Genomic DNA, 19670 nt, shown 5'->3' with positions numbered 1-19670 from the left:
AAAATAATTCTTTATACAGATAAAGAATTATCAAAACTATGTAAAAATATGTACAGAGAAAAGTCTGAAAGGAAGTGACACCAAAGTGTTAGTAGTGGTTATTTGTTGTCTTGGGGTAGCAAAATAATGGGGCAGGTTTTTTCTTATTTGTATTTTTCTGCAGCGTGCAAAATTTCAAGACTTCAATAATGGCAGAACAAACTTTTAAAAAATATCTTTTTCCTTCCAAAATAAAAACTCTTCCCTTCACATTTCTCTGTCAACTGCTGTCCTGCTTTATTAATCCTTCAAGCTTTTCTGCTTTCTGTTCTCATCACAAAATGTGTTCACTACTTCCTGGGCCTGGCTACACTGAGGCTTCTCAGCTGTCACCTCCTTATCTTGTCCCACCCTAACTCCCAGTTAAGACAGGCCTTTGGGCAGGATACTCTTTATTGTCAAGTTGATAAAGGATGCCCAAGGAAGAGAGGCTGTGAACTCTCCCTTGCTGCCCAACAAAAGAGGTAGGTGTAATAGAGTTTGGGTTTTGTTCACAGGCAAATGCAAATTTTCATGCACCTGGTGGGTAAGCATTTGTTCTACAGTGGTGGTGAGAAATGTTTTATTTCTAGAAGGGGCACTTGCAGTCCCAACGGAAAACCTCCCCCTCCTACTTCATAGGACCACAGAGCTGCAGAGTCACGTTGCAGCATGTATGCAGGGATGGGAGAAGTTATGGCCACTTAAAATGTAGATGCTCAGACTCTGCTCAGACTCATTGGAGCCAATCTCTAGAAGGAGGGGCCTGGGCTTTGCCTCTTAATGTCTGTCAGGTGATTCCTACCCCTTTTATTTTTTAAACATTTTATATATATATTTAACATATATTTGATATATATTTAAATAAAGTATAATTATAAAATGTATATATCTGAACCTATCACCCAGCCCAAAGCTGGATCATTAACAATAATTTATTTGTATTTACCTACGTGATTCTCTCTTATGCCTTCCTCTTGCCTCCCTATAAGAAGTAACACTTTACATTTTGTGTTTTCCATTCTACTAAAATATTAAAAAATATAGTTTTCATCTCCTTGGCATCTATGCCTGTAAAATACATTATTTAGTTTTGCTTGCTTTTTTTTTTTAAATTTTAGCATCAAGAGAAAGTTTATTTTTTTCATGAATTTTTTTATTGCGATAAAGTATATAAAACATAAATTTTCTCTTTTTACCAATTCTAAAGTGTACAATTCAATGGCATTAATTACATTTGTAATGTTGTGTAACCATCACCAGCCTTTCCAAAACTTTTTCATCACCCCAAACAGAAACTCTGTACCCATTAAGCAATAATACCCCATTCTCCCCTCCCCCAGCCCCTGGTAACCTCTTATCTACTTTGTGTCTATGAATATGCCTCTCCTAGATACTTCACATAAGTGGAACCATACAATATTCGTGTTTTTGTGTCTGGTTTATTTCAGTTAGCATAATCGTTTCCAAGTTTATTCATGTTGTAGCATGTGTCAGAACTTGTTATAGGTGCATTGTAGTCCATTGTATGTATATGCCACATTTTATTTATTCATCTGTCGAAGGACACTTGGGTTGTTTCTACCTTTTGGCTATTGTGAACAATGCTGCAATGAACGTTGGTGTACAAGCATCTGTTAAGAGTCCTTATCTTCAATTAGTTTGGGTACATACCTAGAAGTGGAATTGCCGGGTCATAGAACAGTTCTCTGTCTAGCTTTGTGAGGAACCATCATACTGTCTTCTACAGAGACTACACCATTTTACAGTTCCTCCAGCAATGCGTGGGAGTTCCAACTTCTCCACACTCTTGCCAACACCTAATGTATGTATATATTTAATTTTAATTTCTTAAAGCAATCTCTATACCCAATGTGGGGCTCAAACTCACAACCACAAGATCAAGAGCCACACACTCTGCACGCTCTTCAGACTGAGCCAGCCATTGCACATATATATATATATATATATATATGGGGTATATATGTATATGCGTATATATATAATAAATAAATAAATAAATAAATAAATAAATAAATAAATAAATATGTATATATATATTTTTTAGTTGTAGCCATCCTAGTAGGTGTGAGGTGGCATCCTGTGGTTTTTGAGTTACATTTCCCTCCCAACATTTCCAGTGACATTGAGCACCTTTTGTGCTTATCAGCCATTTGTGTATCTTCTTTGGAAAAACGTCTATTCATATCATTTGCCTGTATTTTAATTGGATTGTTTGTTGTTGTTGTTGCTTTAGTAGGAGTTCTTCATATATTCTGGATGTTGTTACCAGAGATATGATTTATAGGTATTTTCTCCCATCCATAGCTTGTCTTTTTACTTTCTTGACATTATCTTTTGATGCACAGAAGTTTCTAATTTTGATGGAGCCCAGTTTTCATTTTTCATTGTTCTATTTTTCATTGTTGTTGTTGTGATTTTGGTGTTATATAGAAGGATCCATTTCCAAGTACGTTTAGTTTTGAGCTCTATAAAAGTGGCATCTTTTTTTTTTTAAGATTTTATTTATTCATTTGAGAGTGCGAGAGAGCATGAGCCAGGCGGAGGACCAGAGGGAGAGAGAGAAGCAGACTCCCTGCCGAGCAGGGAGCCCAACTCAGGGCTCAACTTGGTACTCGATCCCAGGACTCCGAGATCATGACCTCAGCCGCAGGCAGATGCTTAACCAACTGAGCCACCCAGGTGCCCCAAAGTGGTATGATTCTTAACGTAATCTCCTGAAACTTGCCATTTTCTTTCAAAACTATAAGATTACCCATGTTCTTTCATAGTTCATTCATTCTCATAGCTGTATAATACAGATAGTCCCTGACTGGGGATAGTTTGACTTATGAGTTCTTGTCCTTTTTTAAAAATTAAAATATAGTTGACATACACCATTAGTTTCAGGTATATAACATAATGATTCAACATTTATATACACTACGAAAGGCTCATCATGATCGGTGTCGTTGCCACCTGTCAGCACAAGAAGTTATTCCAGTATTATTGAGTATATTCCCTGGGCTTAGGACTTATGCTTACATCCTTATCACTTATTAATTTTATAGCTGGAAGTTTGTACCTCCCTAATCCCATCACCGATTTCACCCATCTCTTCACCCTGACTTCTGACTTTTGACTTTATGATGATGCATTCAGTAGAACCATCCTTTGAATTTTGATCTTGTCCCAGGCTAGTGATACGCAGCATGCTATTCTCTTGTGAGGACGGCAGCCTCAGCTAGCCACAGCTCCCAGCCAGCCACACGGTCATGACGGTAAACAATCAATACGTTTAACCTCCATTCTTCACCCACACAACCATTTTATTTTTTATTTTCAGTATAGTATTCAATAAATTACTTGAGATACTCAGCACTTCATTATAAAATAGACTTTGTATGAGATGATTTTGCCCAACTGTAGGCTAATGTAATTGTTCTGAGCACTCTTAAGGTAGGCCAGGATAAACTCCGATGTTCAGTACGGTAGGTGTATTAAATGAATTTTTGACTTACAATATTTTCAGTGTAAGCTGGTTTATCAGGATGCAGCCCCATTACAAGCTGAGGAAGATCTGTACTCCATTATACAAATACACCATGTTATTTAGCCATTCCTCTATTAAAGATTTTTTTTAAAAGATTTTATTTATTTATTCGACAGACATAGAGACAGCCAGCGAGAGAGGGAACACAAGCAGGGGGAGTGGGAGAGGAAGAAGCAGGCTCATAGCAGAGGAGCCTGATGTGGGGCTCGATCTCATAACGCCGGGATCACGCCCTGAGCCGAAGGCAGACGCTTAACCGCTGTGCCACCCAGGCGCCCCTCTATTAAAGATTTTTTACTTGATTGTAGTTGACACACAATGTTACCTTAGTTTCAGGTGGACAACATAGTGCCTCAACATCTCTCTGTTATGCTGTGTTCACTGGAGTGCAGCTACCATCTGTCACCATACAACGCTAGTACGATATTATTGACTATAGTCCTTATGCTGTGCCTTTTATTCCCGTGACTTATTCTTTCCATACTGGAAGCCGTATCTCCCTCTTCCCTTCACCCATCTTGCCCGTTCCCCACCCCCAGCCATTTCCCTCCGCAGCCATCAGCTTGTTCTCAGTATTAATGGTCTGATTTCTGCTTTTTGCTTGTCTGTAGCCATGCCCCTATTGACGGACGTCTGTGATATTTCCAGTGATCTTGCTATTACATCAGTGCCACTATGAATATCCCAAAGTCATTCTTTTGTACATTCTAACCTAAGAACCACTGACCTTTTGTTTAAGGAACAGAGCAGTATTTTACTAAGCTGCTATTAAGTATCAATTGAATAGTACTTGAGATATAGAGGTGGAGACATTTGACTAAAGCATATTGACTTTTCCCACCTGCTATTTGGATTAATTACTGGACTATATTTGGGGTGCCTGGGTGGTGCAGTTGGTTAAGCACCTGACTCTTGGTTTTGGTTCAGGTCGTGATCTCAGGGTTGTGAGATCGAGCCCCATGATGGGCTCTGCAATCAGCCAGGAGTTTGCTTGAAACACTTTCCCTCTGCCTCTGCCCCTCCCCCCTCAAATAAATAAATATATCTTAAAAAAATAATTACAGGACTATAATACCATGAGAACCACTGCCATGGAGTGTGGTTTGTGTCAGCCTACCCTATAGGTTGAACAATTCTGTGTGATTTCTTACAAAGAGCTATCAGAGAAGACACAATAAATACATTTTACAGATTTCAGGTTGGAGAACTTTTAAGCAATAGGAAGATGTCAACACTGGGTGGGGAAAATGATTGTGAAAAGGAAATGCTTTCTTTAGAGCCCTGTCTCAGCCAGGTTGCAGGAACGTCTATAATGGGTTTAAAACAACACACAGAAGGGCTTTGTTTTTCAGTGCTGAAAGCGCTCCAAAACAAAGACACAGATTGACGCTTCCTCCCCCAGTCCTGCACACATTGGTTGGTTTCGGGAAACCCTTTGGCAGCCACATGGGGTCATAGTGTGGCCAGGCTCCTTTGGGGTTTGTAAAGAAACACCAGGGGAAACTCAAGTGTGAAGCAAGAGCTCAACTCTTTACAGGGATGTTGTTTGTGGCTCTGTTACTGGAAAATGCAATGACCTTATTAACAAGGTCAAAGTTGCGTAGACACAGCAATTACAAAATCAAGAAGGGGGTGGAGTGAGATATTGGGGGCATAAAAGCATCAGTAGGTGGCCGCCACAGCACTGCTCTTCTAGAGGCAGGACAAACCGAAGATGAGGTGAGTCCTCAGCTCTGCTGCTTCCCTCTTCCCCTAGATGACTCCGTCCTTCTCTGTATACATCCTTCACCTCCGGGACAGCCCGGTGTAGGAGAAACCAAAGGACAGGTGCAAAACAAAGCCAAAGAAATAGGGTAAATGAGTTAAATTATAGCAAATTAAGTGGTTTCGTGTGCTAAATCTTTTGCTTTTCTGCATCCATGAGAACGTGACTTACTCCAAGGGACAGCTCTTTCCTCGAGGTTACAAAGTTTTCATGCTTGCAGGGGACGCCTGCCAGCAGCTCCCATGGTGGGTTTTCTGGCAATTTAAATAAATTTATTAGCAGATTTTTTTGCTTTTTAAAAAATGTATAGGACCAATAATAACACATTTAAATGACCCAATGACGGCACTGGAATTTTATCAAAATAACAGAAATGTTGCAATTGCAAGACTACAAATTTAACATAGCCAAGGTATCCCTGTAGAGCTGGGCTCAGTCAGCAAGATGGGGGGCTGGTGAGTGGGGCCTGGGCACTGATGCCCGTGTCCTCAGTCAGGCCTTCAAGAAGCCAGTTATCTGCCCGAGAACGTTTTTTGGCATTTTGGAGTTTCCCGAAGGCAAATTATCAGAAGATAGTAGGAAAACTATGTAAGTGTTTTAAATTCTGTATACTTAAAACATCTTATCATGGAAAAATTTAAAAAGTAGAGCGAATAGCGTAAGAAACCCGTTTTCCATCTTCCAGTTATCCACGTTTTATTAGCAGTACCCTGTAGCCCAGGACCTCAGGGGTGCCTGAGGGAGGCTTCTTTTTGCAGGGGAGCTCACCTATTATTGGCAATTTAATGTTTCCGAAATGCCGCCAGAAACTGAGGCCCACATATCTATGTGCCTTCCTGTCTTGGTGGCTCCTCTCTGAAGCTTAGGTAGAGTTCCCAGTGGCGCAGAGCACGGGGAACCCAGGTGTCCTGGGAAGCTGCACGAGTGTGTGTGTGGATGGTGGCAGCAGACAACTTCTTGGCACTAACACTTCCACAGAGCTTCTTCTCTGGCTGCCTAGCGGGAGGGGTGTGAGCGCGCACACGCGCATGTGAGGCAGGGAGACCAGTTGCTCACTCCTTCTCGTCTTCTATTTGTAGAGCCCTGGGAGCTGTCGTTGCCCTCCTGCTCTGCGGGCAGCTTTCTGCGGCGGACACCGGCAGTGAGGCCACAGATCATGGAGGTGGGTGTCTGGTCTGGGCGGGAGCCTCAAGTCCCAGCACTGCTGTGTCCCCTTCTGACCCTATCAGATCTGAGCCCTCTTTGGTTAGAGCCGTTCCTCCTTCTGTGCTCATCTCTGGTATTTCAGTCCAGTGAAGAACACCGGGGAGCCAGCCAGGATGAAGGGGAGATGGCCTTCCATTTGGCTTCCATTTGGGGTGGAGGGTGGCTGATGTGCACGGCAGCTTCTTCTCAACGGACTTTTCACGGTCTCTGGGATCAGTTTCTAAGTCTCAACCTCCACCTCCTATGACTTTTTCTTTGCAGAGGTCAGTGTCCCGAAGCCCCCCGAGATTGAAAATGGCTACGTGGAGCACTTGGTTCGCTACCAGTGTAAGCCCCTCTACAGACTGCGCACTGAAGGAGACGGTAAGACCTGGACACGTGTCCCCGTGCCCTCCCACCCCGGCCTTTCCACGATGAGCGGGGCCAGGGGTGATGGGCCAGAAAGCTGACACGTTCTCCTTGGACCAGAAGAGGTAGATTCTAATAAGGGTTTTGTCACCAGTGACCGGCCTTTTGGGCAAACTAACTTAGCCTCAAGTTTGCCCCTTTGTCAAGGGGAGGTGATGCCATGTAGCCTACTCATCCCAGAGGGAGATCTCCATCTCCCAGAGGAGGTAAAAGAACCAAGGGTGGCGCCAGTGATGACGGCAGGTGGCCCAGACCTAGAACTGTGCTCCCTGCACTAAGGGCTTCACATGTATCTGCTCACTGAGGTCTCATGACCCCCCCCCCCCCCCAATGTGCTGACGAGGAAACTGAGGCACAGAGACACTGAGTAACTTGCTCCAGTTCAGGTGGCCTGTAAGAGAGTCAGAATTTGAACCGATTCCTATTCTGTACTGCATCGCCACGACCACAGATCTGCCCTGTGGGGCTTCCCTGTTGCCCCCAGCACGTGGCTTCTAGCACAGCGCTCCTTCCTTTCCCCTCTTCCCTGCCCCTTCCTTCTCCTCTTTCTCTAATTCTCTTGAAACACCTTCCCTCCTCATGCTAGGTCCAGACTCAATTTCTCTTCCAACTCATTTCTTTCCGTTTGTTTCAGGAGTGTACACCTTGAACAGTGAGAAGCACTGGACAAACAAGGTCACTGGAGAGAAACTGCCTGAATGTGAAGCAGGTAGGAAGCCAGGGGCCCTGGGAAGCCGACCAAGGGAGGGTGTTGAGAGTCTCCTGCATGGGCGGGCATCTTGATCAAAATGTCCCAGACTGGTTTCCTCCGAGCGTATGAGAGCCAAGACGGGGAACCAGGGAGAGCCAGAGTCAGGCTGATAAGTGAACATTTAGGTGAGGACACTCCCCAGGAAAGTTCACTAAGGATCTTGCTCATTTGGACCTTCAGGATATTGGCTGAATCCACTGTCTACACTGCCCTCTAGGGTCAGGCCCTATATGTACACATAGGCCATCCAGGGAGCCCAGGGTCAAGTGTAAAGCGAGCTCCAGGAAGAATGAGTTGCGGGAGGACAGAACAAAACCAGATCCACAGAAGTGTGACGCAGGCTGGAGAGGGGTTAGCACTTCTGTTTCTTGTTATTAGGAAGAGATGTTGCTCTTTCTGTTTCCCTCCTGGGACCAGAGGATTTTGACTGCCCCCTTCTATTAGTGCTGCAGAACTACTAACCTGCCTTGAATTAACTGCAATATCTGAAATCTGATTTCCAGCCAGTGCTGCAACAGATCACTCTTTATTCAGAGAACGAACTATTACAGCTTCTCATCCTTACAAGGAATTTCAGGGAGTTGTGTTCTTTTTGTGATAAATTATTTAAACATACATCAGCCAGGGTTTGAAAATCTCAGCATTACTTTTTTTTTTTTTTTGAGTTAGAAAAGCAGGAACTAGAACTGTGTCTTAGTGATGTACACGACTTTATAAAAAAGAACCATTTTAAACTGTAAACAACGGAAATGAGAGGCGCAGGTGGTAAAGGCAAGGCCTGTCAATATTTCTAGCTGTGCAGAAATTAACACGACAGTTTAGACAGTAGCAACTGCCACCGCCGTCCCCCTCTTCCCCACATCGGGAGACTCACATTCCTGCTCACGACTTCCCTGCTCTCCTTGACAGTATGCGGGAAGCCCAAGAACCCGGTGGACCAGGTGCAGCGCATCATGGGCGGATCTGTGGACGCCAAAGGCAGCTTTCCCTGGCAGGCCAAGATGGTCTCCCACCACAACCTCACCTCGGGGGCCACACTGATCAACGAACAATGGCTGTTGACCACAGCTAAAAATCTCTTCCTGGGCCATACGGATGATGCGAAAGCGAAAGACATTGCCCCTACTTTAACACTCTATGTGGGGAAAAATCAGCGTGTGGAGATTGAAAAGGTGGTTCTCCACCCCGACTACTCCAATGTAGATATAGGGCTCATCAAACTCAAGCAGAAGGTGCCCGTCGATGAGAGGGTGATGCCCATCTGTCTACCTTCCAAAGATTATGCAGAAGTGGGGCGTATAGGCTATGTGTCTGGCTGGGGGCGAAACTCCAACTTTAATTTCACCGAGCTACTGAAGTATGTCATGCTGCCTGTGGCTGATCAAGACAACTGTGTAAAGCACTACGAAGGCAGCACGGTGCCCGAAAAGAAGTCACCCAAGAGCCCCGTGGGGGTGCAGCCCATACTGAACGAGCACACCTTCTGCGCCGGCTTGTCCAAGTTTCAGGAAGACACCTGCTACGGGGACGCTGGCAGCGCCTTCGCTGTGCACGACCAGGATGAGGACACCTGGTATGCGGCCGGAATCCTGAGCTTTGATAAGAGCTGTAGGGTGGCCGAGTACGGCGTGTACGTGAAGGTGCCCTCCATTCTGGCCTGGGTTCAGGAAACTGTTGCAGGCAATTAATGCTGACTGGCTGGCAGCCCTTGCCCGAGGGCAAGAACTCACGCTGGGGGAGGGGGAAGTGGATGGGAGCGGGGAGTAAAACATGGCGTGAAGCGGTGCTGAGCCAATAAAGTGCTCTCTTTTGAGTCATTTCCGTGTGGTTTTCAGCCTCAGACCATTTTTGTTCTCATTTATGGTACAGCAACAGCTAGGTGGGACAGTGCTAATATACCGGGAGTGTGGCAGAAACCACCCCACCCCAACCGGAAACCCCTAAGGCGACATACAACCGTCCCGTACTGGGGTCGCCCTCAGTGACCCAGTGCCTACAAGACAGAGGCCTCAGAAAGGTCACGGTTATCCGTGTTTCACAGACAAGGAAACAGACTCGGAGAAGGCAGGTGATTGCTTAAGGCTACACAGCTGGTAAGCAGTGCGACTGAACTCCCCGTGCAGCCAGGCCGGTCTGAGCACGAGCCTCAGCTCCCTGCCCCGCACCCTCTGGCTTCTGTGCAGTGCAGTGAGCGAGGGACGCGTGTGGGCTGAGGAAGATGCTAGCTCAACGTGGGAAGAAGACGAGCGTTCTGACCCAGGCAGAATCTTACTATTTGTGCTCCCACACACCTGCCCTTCAGAAAACGAAGTAAGATGGGGTAAAGGCAGCAGTCCTGGACTTGCTGGGTCCAGATCGCAGGGTGGCCATACGTCGGCCAAGGGTCTTCAGTCCCTGCTTTCCTTCCTGAGCAGCTCGACCTGGATCATCTCTAACGTCCCTACCAACAGTCTGGAACTTGGTAGAGTTACAGGTCTCTTCCTCAATAGGGTAGGCTTTCCCTGGGGGGAGGAAACCTATCCTTTACCAGGAGCCAAATGCAAGCCATCTGAGTCTTCCCTTTCACAAAGAGAGGCTCTTCTATTAAGGGTTTCCCAGAAGAATGGTTTCAGAACCCTTGTAAGCAGGAAGCTCTCCCGACTTCTTCCACTCTTTCTGGCTGTTTAAGCCTTCAGAATACACTGACCTTTCACTAAGATACCTCTTGTCATATGGAGATGGGGCCTCTCCTTCTCACTGGTGTAAAATGCCCCCTGGTGTCAGTGTTCTTACACCAGGGCCCGCCCTGCACTGTGGAGCTGTCCTCACATGCACGCTCCAGATCCATCAGTGCTTTTCAACAGCTGAGAACTAGTGGACCAGTGGAGATCTTACGCCTCTATTCTAAAATCTGTGAAAGAGAGAAGAGCCAGAAATGGCAACATACTACACACACATAAACAGACTGCCTTTCAGAATAGTGTTACGGCTTTTTTTTTTTTTTTTTCTATCTTCAGCATTAAGTTTTCTTGAAGAAATAAACCACTCCACTTTTCTTGAAGAATTATCTGATTGCATTAAGTGGCTTCTGGCCACTGTTCAGGAGGAAAATAGCAAGAGGAAAAGCCTTTGACATTTTCTCAATTCACTTATCTTCTCTGGCTTGCTCCCCAGCAGCACCTCCTGCCCTCCTGGGCTAGCCCTTGGGTTTCAGTGACACTGAACTGCATGGAGCTCTCTGAACACGTCTGCTGTTTCCAGCATCGGGCCTTCTTCCTCCTGGCGCTCTCTCCCAAAACGCCTCCCCCACTTTCCACACAAGCACCTCCTACCCTCCTTGGAGGCACAGGCCTTGTCTCCTCTGTGAAGTCTGTTCCGGCTCAGGAGTCACTTGTATTTCTGGAGCACCTGGCATAGTGCAGGGCATTCAGTAGGAACTAATCAGTATTCGAGGAATGGAAAGCCACTAAGGTAGGAACAAAAACACAAATCGGAACTTCAGAGAAACATTCCCTGAAGACCTCAGCAGAGGAGACAGGAGACTTTCACACATACAAGTTCTGAGTTTTTGCTGGTATTTGCACACTTACCCCATGTCAAATACCGTGTGATTAAGCTCTGACAGAAAGTCCAAGGAACAGTGACAGGCAATGAAGATGTTTTATTCTGTCACAGGGGTCTGGAGGGAGGCAGGTCCAGAGCTCACTCAGTGGCTCAAAACATCATTAGGGACCCAGGTTCTTTTTATCGTTCTTCTCCGCACATTCACTTTTCACGCTGGTCCTCATGGTCCTAGGATGGCTGCTGCAGTCCCATGGATCAGGGTAACCAGAGCAGGAAGGGGGCAGAGAAGGTGGCGGCGGCTCTCTTCTTTCATCAGCGAAGGATGCAAAAGCCCCCAGCAGCCTTCCTTCTGTGCCCCATCAGTGGTCACCTCTTCCTGCCAACGAGGCTCAGAAAGGAAGCAGGTGGTAAAGGAGGGACGCACTTGCAGCGACAGTGCTGGTGTGCACGGAGCTGGGCTTCTGTCAGCCAGGAGGCCCGAAACTGCCGAGCAGGTTGATGCTGCCTGGCCCACGGCCCTCCAGCTCTACATCTCCTTTCATGTTCTAGAAAGTCAGGATCCAGAGGCTCTGTGAGGTTTTGAGAGAAGCAGTGACTTGTCCAAGCAGTGGCAGGTTATGCCAGGGATGCCGGAAGAGTGAGAATTCTTCACAAAGTTATTAAAACAGGCAAATACCATAAAGACGTTATTTCTAACAATTCTGACATCTCTTTCCAGTCTTGAGTCCTTGGAGTGAAATTCTCTGCCTCAGAGAGAGGCAGACTCTGACTTCTGGGAGAAACCTGCTCCTACTTAGTATAGGTAGTTAATTTTTTTGTTTAGCTCAAATTGGGTGCTGGATCATAAAGGTTCAAGGTCTCACTTCTTAGGCTATCTGATAACATAAAAACTAGTAAAATGAGCAAACCAGGCTACTGTTTTAGAAGTCTAAGCCAGAAAGTTTCCAGAGTAAGACAAATTTGCCCGCTATCCGTAGAGAATCATTTACCCAAGAGAAACAGGGGTAACAGGGACTGGACATGGGAAAGCACGCGATACATACCTGAGTGGAGGAATGGGCAAGGGCGGCATGCGTGTGTGTGTGTGTGTGTGTACACATCTAAGGTACAAAATAAGTATTTCTGTTCTTGTGGGAACGGATTTTCTATTTCACTTGTGTACCAAATAGACGTAGTTAAATTAAACTATACTAGGCAACGTTTAGAAGGATTCTGTATCATCTTAAGGAATAAAGAGAAGCACAATATAAATTTAAAAAATCACGCTGGGAAAACGGACTACGGTTGTCTTGACTGCTCTGAGGTTTGCAGGGAACAGACATTTTAGCAAAATCCTGCTCACCACGGTACCAGTGTGGCCTTCTACTCGGGGGCGGGGCATTTTCTGTCCGAGTCAGACCTCTTCTCCGCTGGAACGCTGAACACCTTTCTGAAGGAATCCAGGGAGACAGCGTAGCTGGATTCAGGAACTGCTTCAAGATGCGCCTTTGTCTTCAACTTTGAGTAGTAAATGTGCTAAATGTCTTGATAGAGAAGGTCATATTTGGGAATATTCTTGGGATCAATAGGACTTTGGACAATAAGTTTTCCCCTCATTGCTCCTCGATAAATTACTTCAATCAAATCTATGAAGTCCTGCTTGGTTTTGAAACTTCCCACAAACTTAGTGTGATCTGGAGACCTAGAGAGCATGGAAGAAAAACAACCTTGCTCAGAACTTTTGGCGATTACTCGCAGCAGAACTTCAGGATAAACAAAAGGAATCGTCGCTGTGACTTTCTTCTTGTCGGGGAGACTTAAGACATAAAGCCTGACATTGACTTCTCTGTTTGCAATTACTGGGCCCATTTGATACAGGACTAAAACCAGTGCTGTCAGCCACTGGGGTGGCATGTGGGCCCTATCATGTGAAGAGCCTCCACTTCAAAATCTATTTTAATCACTTCTTAGCTCCTTATCCGGTAGAACTCCCTGGATGCTGGCGTGGGCACAGTTTGCTGCTGCTGCTGTTGGCCACGCCGTGTAAAGCCCATTACCCGGTCATCATCTCTGAGTTCCCCTCACTTACACGTTTGAGTGGTGGGTATGAAATCTTTGTTTTTTATTTTTTTACTATTTCAAACTTCAAGTATGTTAATTGTAGAACTTTTTAAGGAAAAAAAAATTACCAGTGAGGCCAGAGGCTGCATTTCGGTACTTGTCCTTCCAATCTGTGTGTGTGCGGGTGCATATGCATTTCTTTTTTCCCAAGATCATGGCAATTATATCATGCAAACTATTCTGTAATGTGCTTTTTCAACTAACATATAACCTACTACTTTCAAAGTCATTAAACCTGCATCCACAACATTATATGAAATTGATATCTAGTATCCCTCTGTGGACATCTACGTTCTTTCCATGTATCTTGCTTTCTAAATAATGACAGGATGAATATTCATGCAGCCAATTTTGCACACTTTCATGATTATTTTTCCTTCAGAGAAATTCCTGGAAGTGCAATTGCTGGGTTAAAAATTTTACTTTTTTTTTTTTGAGAGAGAGATAGAGTGCATGAGTGGTGTACGGGGAGGAGGTGGGAGGAAAAAGGTCTTAAGCAGACTCCGTGCTGAGCCTAGAGTCTGACACAGGACTCGATCCCACAATGCAGAGATCATTAACTGAGCCGAAATCAAGAGATGGATGCTCAACTGAGCCACCCAGGTGCCCCCAAAATTTTACAGACTTTTAAGATGGTAAATAGTGTCATAAGTCACCCTTGAAAACGACTGCACTGACATAATCCTTAGGTCAACTGTATCCTAGGAGAATAAAAAGCTTTAAAATACTTAAAACAGGTAATATTTAATGCACCTTCAGAAAGAAAAAAACAGGAACACAGATCTAGATAAGCAGACACCTCACCCACAGAAAGAAATGGTAAGAACTACGTACACACTGAAAATACACATTAAGTATTAAGATGCTGACTGGATGCGGCAGCAGGTGTTCAAGATTTCACAGTGCTTACTCTTGACAGAATTGGTTGAAGAATGACTTCTGAGTGGCAGAAGACAGGACAGTTGGCCAGAGAGAAGCATGTTTTAGTTTGCTGGAACTCCTTTTCCAAATGCAGTCAACCAGTCCCAGAAGTTTAAGTACAATGACATTATGTTTTAAATAAAATTCCTGGGAAACTTTTAAAAAAGCTGTTATGTAGTTTCTACACTCAAGGAGGGTCAGTGCTTCCCAAATTGTACAATCTTTCACGCTTCAGTAGGAGGTTAAAATCTGCCAATCATACTGGAAACACTCTCTTTTTTGCACCCAAGTTTCACACAACAAAGGAGTGGATCGGCTGAGGGAACAGCAGCAACACAAGGCTCACAGAGCCACCAGCACAGGCAGGAGAGTTATCGCGACTACTGGAGTAAAAGAAACTCCCACCGCTATAGTAACTTCAAGTCAATCGAACTTACCCATAATCCACTTTCATATGCTGCCCATTGAAGAAAAACACAGTAGACGGAATATAACTGATGTCAAAATAGTGCGTATAAACGGGAGTTCGGTCCACATCTACCAGATATATGGCAGCCATTTTACTCAGGTCAGAGGAGGTCTTAGAAAGCTGCAAACAGAGAGAGAGACTTAGGTCACAATACGAGAGGCAGCTAAGGTTTCTCCCGTGAAACTTTTTGCTGGGATATTCTGTTTGAAAGAAATTCCTGGGGTGAGAATCTCTGCTGAGTTCCACATTAGACACAGTATAACCTTATCATTCAGAGTCTGAGTCTCTGTTGGTAGATGTGTGAGAGGGCCCTGGGTAAACTGTGTGAATACATTTCTCCCTTTAAAAAAAAAAATCTGTTTTTGGTTATAAAAAGTTTTTATAAGCTTTTTGTGGATTTATAAAATCCATGTTCAGGGGCGCCTGGGTGGCACAGCGGTTAAGCGTCTGCCTTCGGCTCAGGGCGTGATCCCGGCGTTGTGGGATCGAGCCCCACGTCAGGCTCCTCCGCTATGAGCCTGCTTCTTCCTCTCCCACTCCCCCTGCTTGTGTTCCCTCTCTCGCCGGCTGTCTCTATCTCTGTCTTATTTTACATAAAATCTTTAAAAAAAAAAAAAAAATCCCAGCTTTAAAAAAAAAAAAATCCATGTTCATGTAAACAAGAACAACTCAGAACTATGTACTGTACACTGAAATTCCCCCAAATCTCTTTCCTTCCAATCCCCCCATGAATGATAATTGTAATAAAAATAGTGAAAACTTGCATGGCATTATTATGTGCTAAGTGTCGAAAGTGCTTTACACTTGTTAACGCATTCAATCTGTACAACATTCCTATGAGGTTATTATAGTCCCCATTTCTTAGATGAAGAAACTGAGGTAATCTGCCTCCAGTCACACAGATAGTAAGCAGTACAGCTAGGACTTGAACTCGGGCAGCCTGGCTCCGGGATATTCCCTCCTCTCTACTGCTGAGGGTATAATCCTCTGGCCCCTTTCCCCCTCAGGTTAACATGTCACACACTCATTTTTAATCACAGTAATAAAGATTATTATACAGGATCCACATTGTGGGTGGCAGCAACAGAGATGCTGGGAAGAGGTCTCAGTTCTGGGGTAAGTCTCTCTCCATAATAAACAGAGCCAGGAATAAACCCATTCTGTCTCATACTCCCCTCCTTAGTCATCAGAGTATGAAGATGTGTTATGAAATCGGAGATTATCATCAGGTACACACTGGAGGCAATACACTAGAAAAGCTTATCTGCAGGCAGAGAAAACGATGTTCAAACCCAGCTCTGCAGGTTAGTGGTTCTGTCCTGTGGGCAGTCACCTGACCACCCTGGCATTCATCTCCCCCCATGGGAAGAGTAATTATCCCACTGTTGTGAGCACCAGGTAAAATAATGTTCACAGACGCTTGTTAATAGTGTTTCTTCCTGGTCCTCCACGGCCTTGTTGGTAAAAGTGAACTTGGATGGCTGCTGCTGGAGAAGGACATCTAGGACAGGTTCAGCACAATCAGAGATTTGGGGGCTCAGCTCAGGGAAGGCACATGACCAGCTCCTGGGGAAAGTGTGCCAACAAATGAAAAGCTGTTTCTCTGGGCCTGGCCACTCTCTTCCAAGCACTTTGTAGATACTGAAGTGAGAATATATAGATTTTTAATAAAAACCATTTATTTCAAAAATTCACTTACTATATCATCTAGCTGCAGACAGACAGGATCCTCATCTCTCCCAAACCTGAGGACCAACACCTTCTCTGCAGTACTTTTTATTGCTTGGTCTACTTCTTTTTTGCTAGTTAGCTTGGGCAATAGGAAGCTCATCTTGAAATAATCCAAACAGTAATCCTCACCGTCAGTCCTGAAATACAGTTGCAATATTTAAAAAAAGATGAAGTGCATGAGCCCTAATTAAAAAAAAAAAAAGCAACTTAATTTTTGGAGTAGGTAACATACACATATTTTATTCCCAGAGGAAAAAATGGAGGCATACAACACAGTATCAAAAAAAAGTAAAAGGAAAACACTAAATGCACAAACTGGTGGCAAGTCCACCAGCTTAAAAAGAAGCAATATAGAAAGGTACACTGTGAAAAATCTCCCTCCCCCTGTCTGCCCTCAACTGGCCCCATCTGCACTGGCCTATTTCTTCCCACGCACCACGCAGCTACTTTCATTCGCTTCTCATGTATCTCCCAGTTTTGTTATGCATTTACAGGAAAATATAAATATGCATTCCCATGTTTTTCCCTCTTTTACCCCAAAGATAGCCTACTCTATTGGCCAGTGTGCCAGCAGGAAAAAGATGACATTCCCAAATTTGCTAATTTGAAGAGATTTTCATGAAGGCAGGGTATAGGAAGAAAACAGGGTGCAGTGCTGTACTGGAGCTAGTATGGGCAGGGTGCTGTTCCCACCCCTAGGCCTGAAGGGGCCACGGGAGGGCGCAGTTAGCAGAAATGTGTAGTGGGGACTGCAGGGTGCAGAAGGCCCTTGTATAGGAGGTCAGCCTGCAGTGAAGGGATGCAGCCACTCTTCTCCCTCCCTCTGATCGTCTGCTAATGTGCCCACAGGCTGACTCAAACTGGAACCAGAGGGCAGGGGAGATGCAGAAGGCAGCCCAGTCTCCTGGTTCCACAGCAGTCTAGAGAAGGAGGAAGAGTGGAGCTGGAGAGGCAAATGACAGATGTCCGTACACATAATTTACCCACTCTTCTGCACTTCGTGGTGTTTTAACACACGAAGATCTTTCCATATCTCTACAAATATTGTCACAGTGACATACTATTTTGTGCATGGACCATACATTTTAAAAAAATTTTTAAAGATTTTATTTATTGAGAGACAGCCTGTGTGCACATGAGCAGGGGGGAGGTGCAGAGGGGGAGAGAGAAGCAGACTTCCCTGCTGAGCAGGGAGCCCGACAGGGGGCTCAATCCCAGGATCCTGGGATCAGGACCTGAGCAGGCGCTTAACTGACTGAGCCACCCAGCCATCCCATTATGCATGTATCATACTTTTTAAAGTCTTTTATTGATGGAGTATTATCCTGAGTCCTGGTTTAAAGATTCTTGGTGCATACCTTACTAGTTGCACCTCACCACACCGCAAACAGATCATTTAAGGGTGTGTGTGACAACCACACACAAAAAGTAAACAAGTCATAAAATACTGAGATAGAAGGGATCTAACTCAATCCCCTCGTTTTACAGAGTTGTTTGCTTACGGTTTTGGTTCTAGCTACAACAAGGACTAGAATACAAGTCACCAAATTTCTAGTGCAGTGTTCCTTCTGCTATACTAAATTCCTACTTTTATGGTTGAGAAACTCTTTGATCAAGGAGCTTTATTTTTGAGTCCATCCACAAGAAATTCCATTGAGATACCTGACATTTCCAATTTGGTCCCAAAGTTGGCTAATGCTATGAAAAGGGAGGATTTCTTTATTTTTGTGTGCGTGACAAGTCACATTTTAAGATACTAATAAAAATTCATATAGGAAATGAAATCGTTCCCATAATAAGTCCTACTTTAAACAGGCAAGCTGATTGCCAGAAGAGCTTTCATCAAATGTCAGTAGCAGAACAAATTATTGATGAAGGGGACAGTCAAAGAGAGGATGGATCTATCCCACAAGAATTCAAATAGCACCCCCAGTATGTTACTGATAAAGAGGAGGAAGTGAGGGGAGGGCAAAGCTGTTCACCGGGGTGAGGGGACTGGATAAATTTTGGAAGGAAGAGAGGAAAACCGATGCCACACCTAAGAATATGTTCATAGCAAAGGATACCAACAGAGACTTCACAAAAGAAGACGTACAAATGGACAAAAACATTTGGAAAGTTAAGCTTTACTAGTAAAGAAAGAAAAGCAAATTAGAAGATTTGACAAAGCCATTAAGTTGGTAAAGATGAAACAATAATGCGAGATTGTGAACGAACACGCATTTCATTGTCCCCGCAGGAATGCAGGGAAGCAAAACTTTTCTAGGAAAAAAACCGTCTGAGCAACAATTCCATTTCTGAGAATTAATTCGACACGTCCACAAAGATTTATGTAGAAAAAAAATATTAACACATTCTTAGTGGTGAAAAACTGGAAAGCACCTAAATAGCTCAAAATAAGTGACTATAAACGATAGTGCAATCCTGCAACGTACTATTACACGGACACTAAATATTGTGTTACAAATGAATATTTCAGATACCGAAAAGTTCTCATGATAAGGAAATTATAAAACAGTATACAAAGTGTGATCCCACTGCTCTACAAAACCTAACTATAATACAAATGTATACTTTGCACAGAGAAACAACTGGAAATAAATAACCCCAAACACCATCAGTGATTATCTCTGCGAATGAGACAGGTGGTTTTTATTTACATCGGAGAGAGCGTTTTTCTTTTTCCAGGATATTCGAGATAAATAAATATACATATATTTAACGAAGCCTATGGCTGGGCTACTCCTGGCCTACAACTGCTAAGGAAAACCATACTTACTTTATTTGTACAAGTCACCTCCCTCTCTTCCACTTCGGGACTGTCCGCAACTCTTCTCCAAACAAGTCGGGACACCGGCGGCTCCTTCTACGCCAGGGATAACCCACAGTAGCCCAGCCGCTACCAGCAACTCTCGGTGACCACTTAAGGAAACGGAAACGGAAAAAGAAAACGCACAGGCGCAGTAGGTAAACTTGGGGGTCGATCTCCTCAGTAGTCCAACAAGTTGAAGTGGTTATTCTAGTCATAGCCCACTTTGCCCAGCTTCGGCCGGAAGCCGTAGAGTCACTTCCGCCCTTATTAAACATGACCGATCTCCTTCCCTCACCCTCCCTCTGTTCTCGCCTTTCAGACTAAGTGTGATTGGTTGCAACGAGACTCGGAAGTCTCTCTGATCAGAGTTCCAGAGGAGGACACTCTAGCCTT

General features: G+C 44.4%; 2 protein-coding genes across 2 annotated transcripts; one reads left to right on the top strand and one right to left on the bottom strand.

The window, feature by feature from the left end:
* Positions 1–5212: 5212 nt before the first annotated feature.
* Positions 5213–9518, top strand: LOC103673599 (haptoglobin). The gene is made up of 5 exons (XM_008702396.2): positions 5213–5290; positions 6416–6498; positions 6804–6905; positions 7585–7659; positions 8611–9518. Exons 1-5 carry the CDS (start codon positions 5286–5288, stop codon positions 9387–9389), a joined length of 1044 nt encoding a protein of 347 aa, XP_008700618.1. The 5' UTR covers positions 5213–5285; the 3' UTR covers positions 9390–9518.
* Positions 9519–11326: 1808 nt separating this feature from the next.
* TXNL4B (thioredoxin like 4B) lies at positions 11327–19545 on the bottom strand. Its single transcript, XM_008702397.2, has 4 exons — positions 19245–19545; positions 16434–16602; positions 14703–14854; positions 11327–12925 (listed from the first exon to the last, which is right to left on the bottom strand). Exons 2-4 carry the CDS (start codon positions 16563–16565, stop codon positions 12760–12762), a joined length of 450 nt encoding a protein of 149 aa, XP_008700619.1. The 5' UTR covers positions 16566–16602; positions 19245–19545; the 3' UTR covers positions 11327–12759.
* Between the last annotated feature and the right edge of the window lie 125 nt (positions 19546–19670).

The sequence above is a fragment of the Ursus maritimus genome, unplaced genomic scaffold, assembly GCF_017311325.1.
Source record: "Ursus maritimus isolate PB19 unplaced genomic scaffold, ASM1731132v1 scaffold_19, whole genome shotgun sequence".
NCBI classification, from domain to species: domain Eukaryota; kingdom Metazoa; phylum Chordata; class Mammalia; order Carnivora; family Ursidae; genus Ursus; species Ursus maritimus.
Note: the sequence above shows the minus strand (reverse complement) of the source record. Positions and strands in the feature narration are given on the sequence as shown.

Bases quoted from the DNA above. Each gene is read 5' to 3' on its own strand.
- TXNL4B (XM_008702397.2), bottom strand. From the start codon at position 16,565: ATGAGCTTCCTATTGCCCAAGCTAACTAGCAAAAAAGAAGTAGACCAA. The intron at 14,855-16,433 runs GTAAGTGAATTT...CTCTGTTTGCAG, and splicing joins GTCTGCAGCTAGATGATATA to CTTTCTAAGACCTCCTCTGA. The intron at 12,926-14,702 runs GTAAGTTCGATT...CATGCTCTCTAG, and splicing joins CATATGAAAGTGGATTATGG to GTCTCCAGATCACACTAAGT.
- LOC103673599 (XM_008702396.2), top strand. The intron at 6,499-6,803 runs GTGGGTGTCTGG...TTTTCTTTGCAG, and splicing joins TGAGGCCACAGATCATGGAG to AGGTCAGTGTCCCGAAGCCC. The intron at 6,906-7,584 runs GTAAGACCTGGA...CGTTTGTTTCAG, and splicing joins ACTGCGCACTGAAGGAGACG to GAGTGTACACCTTGAACAGT.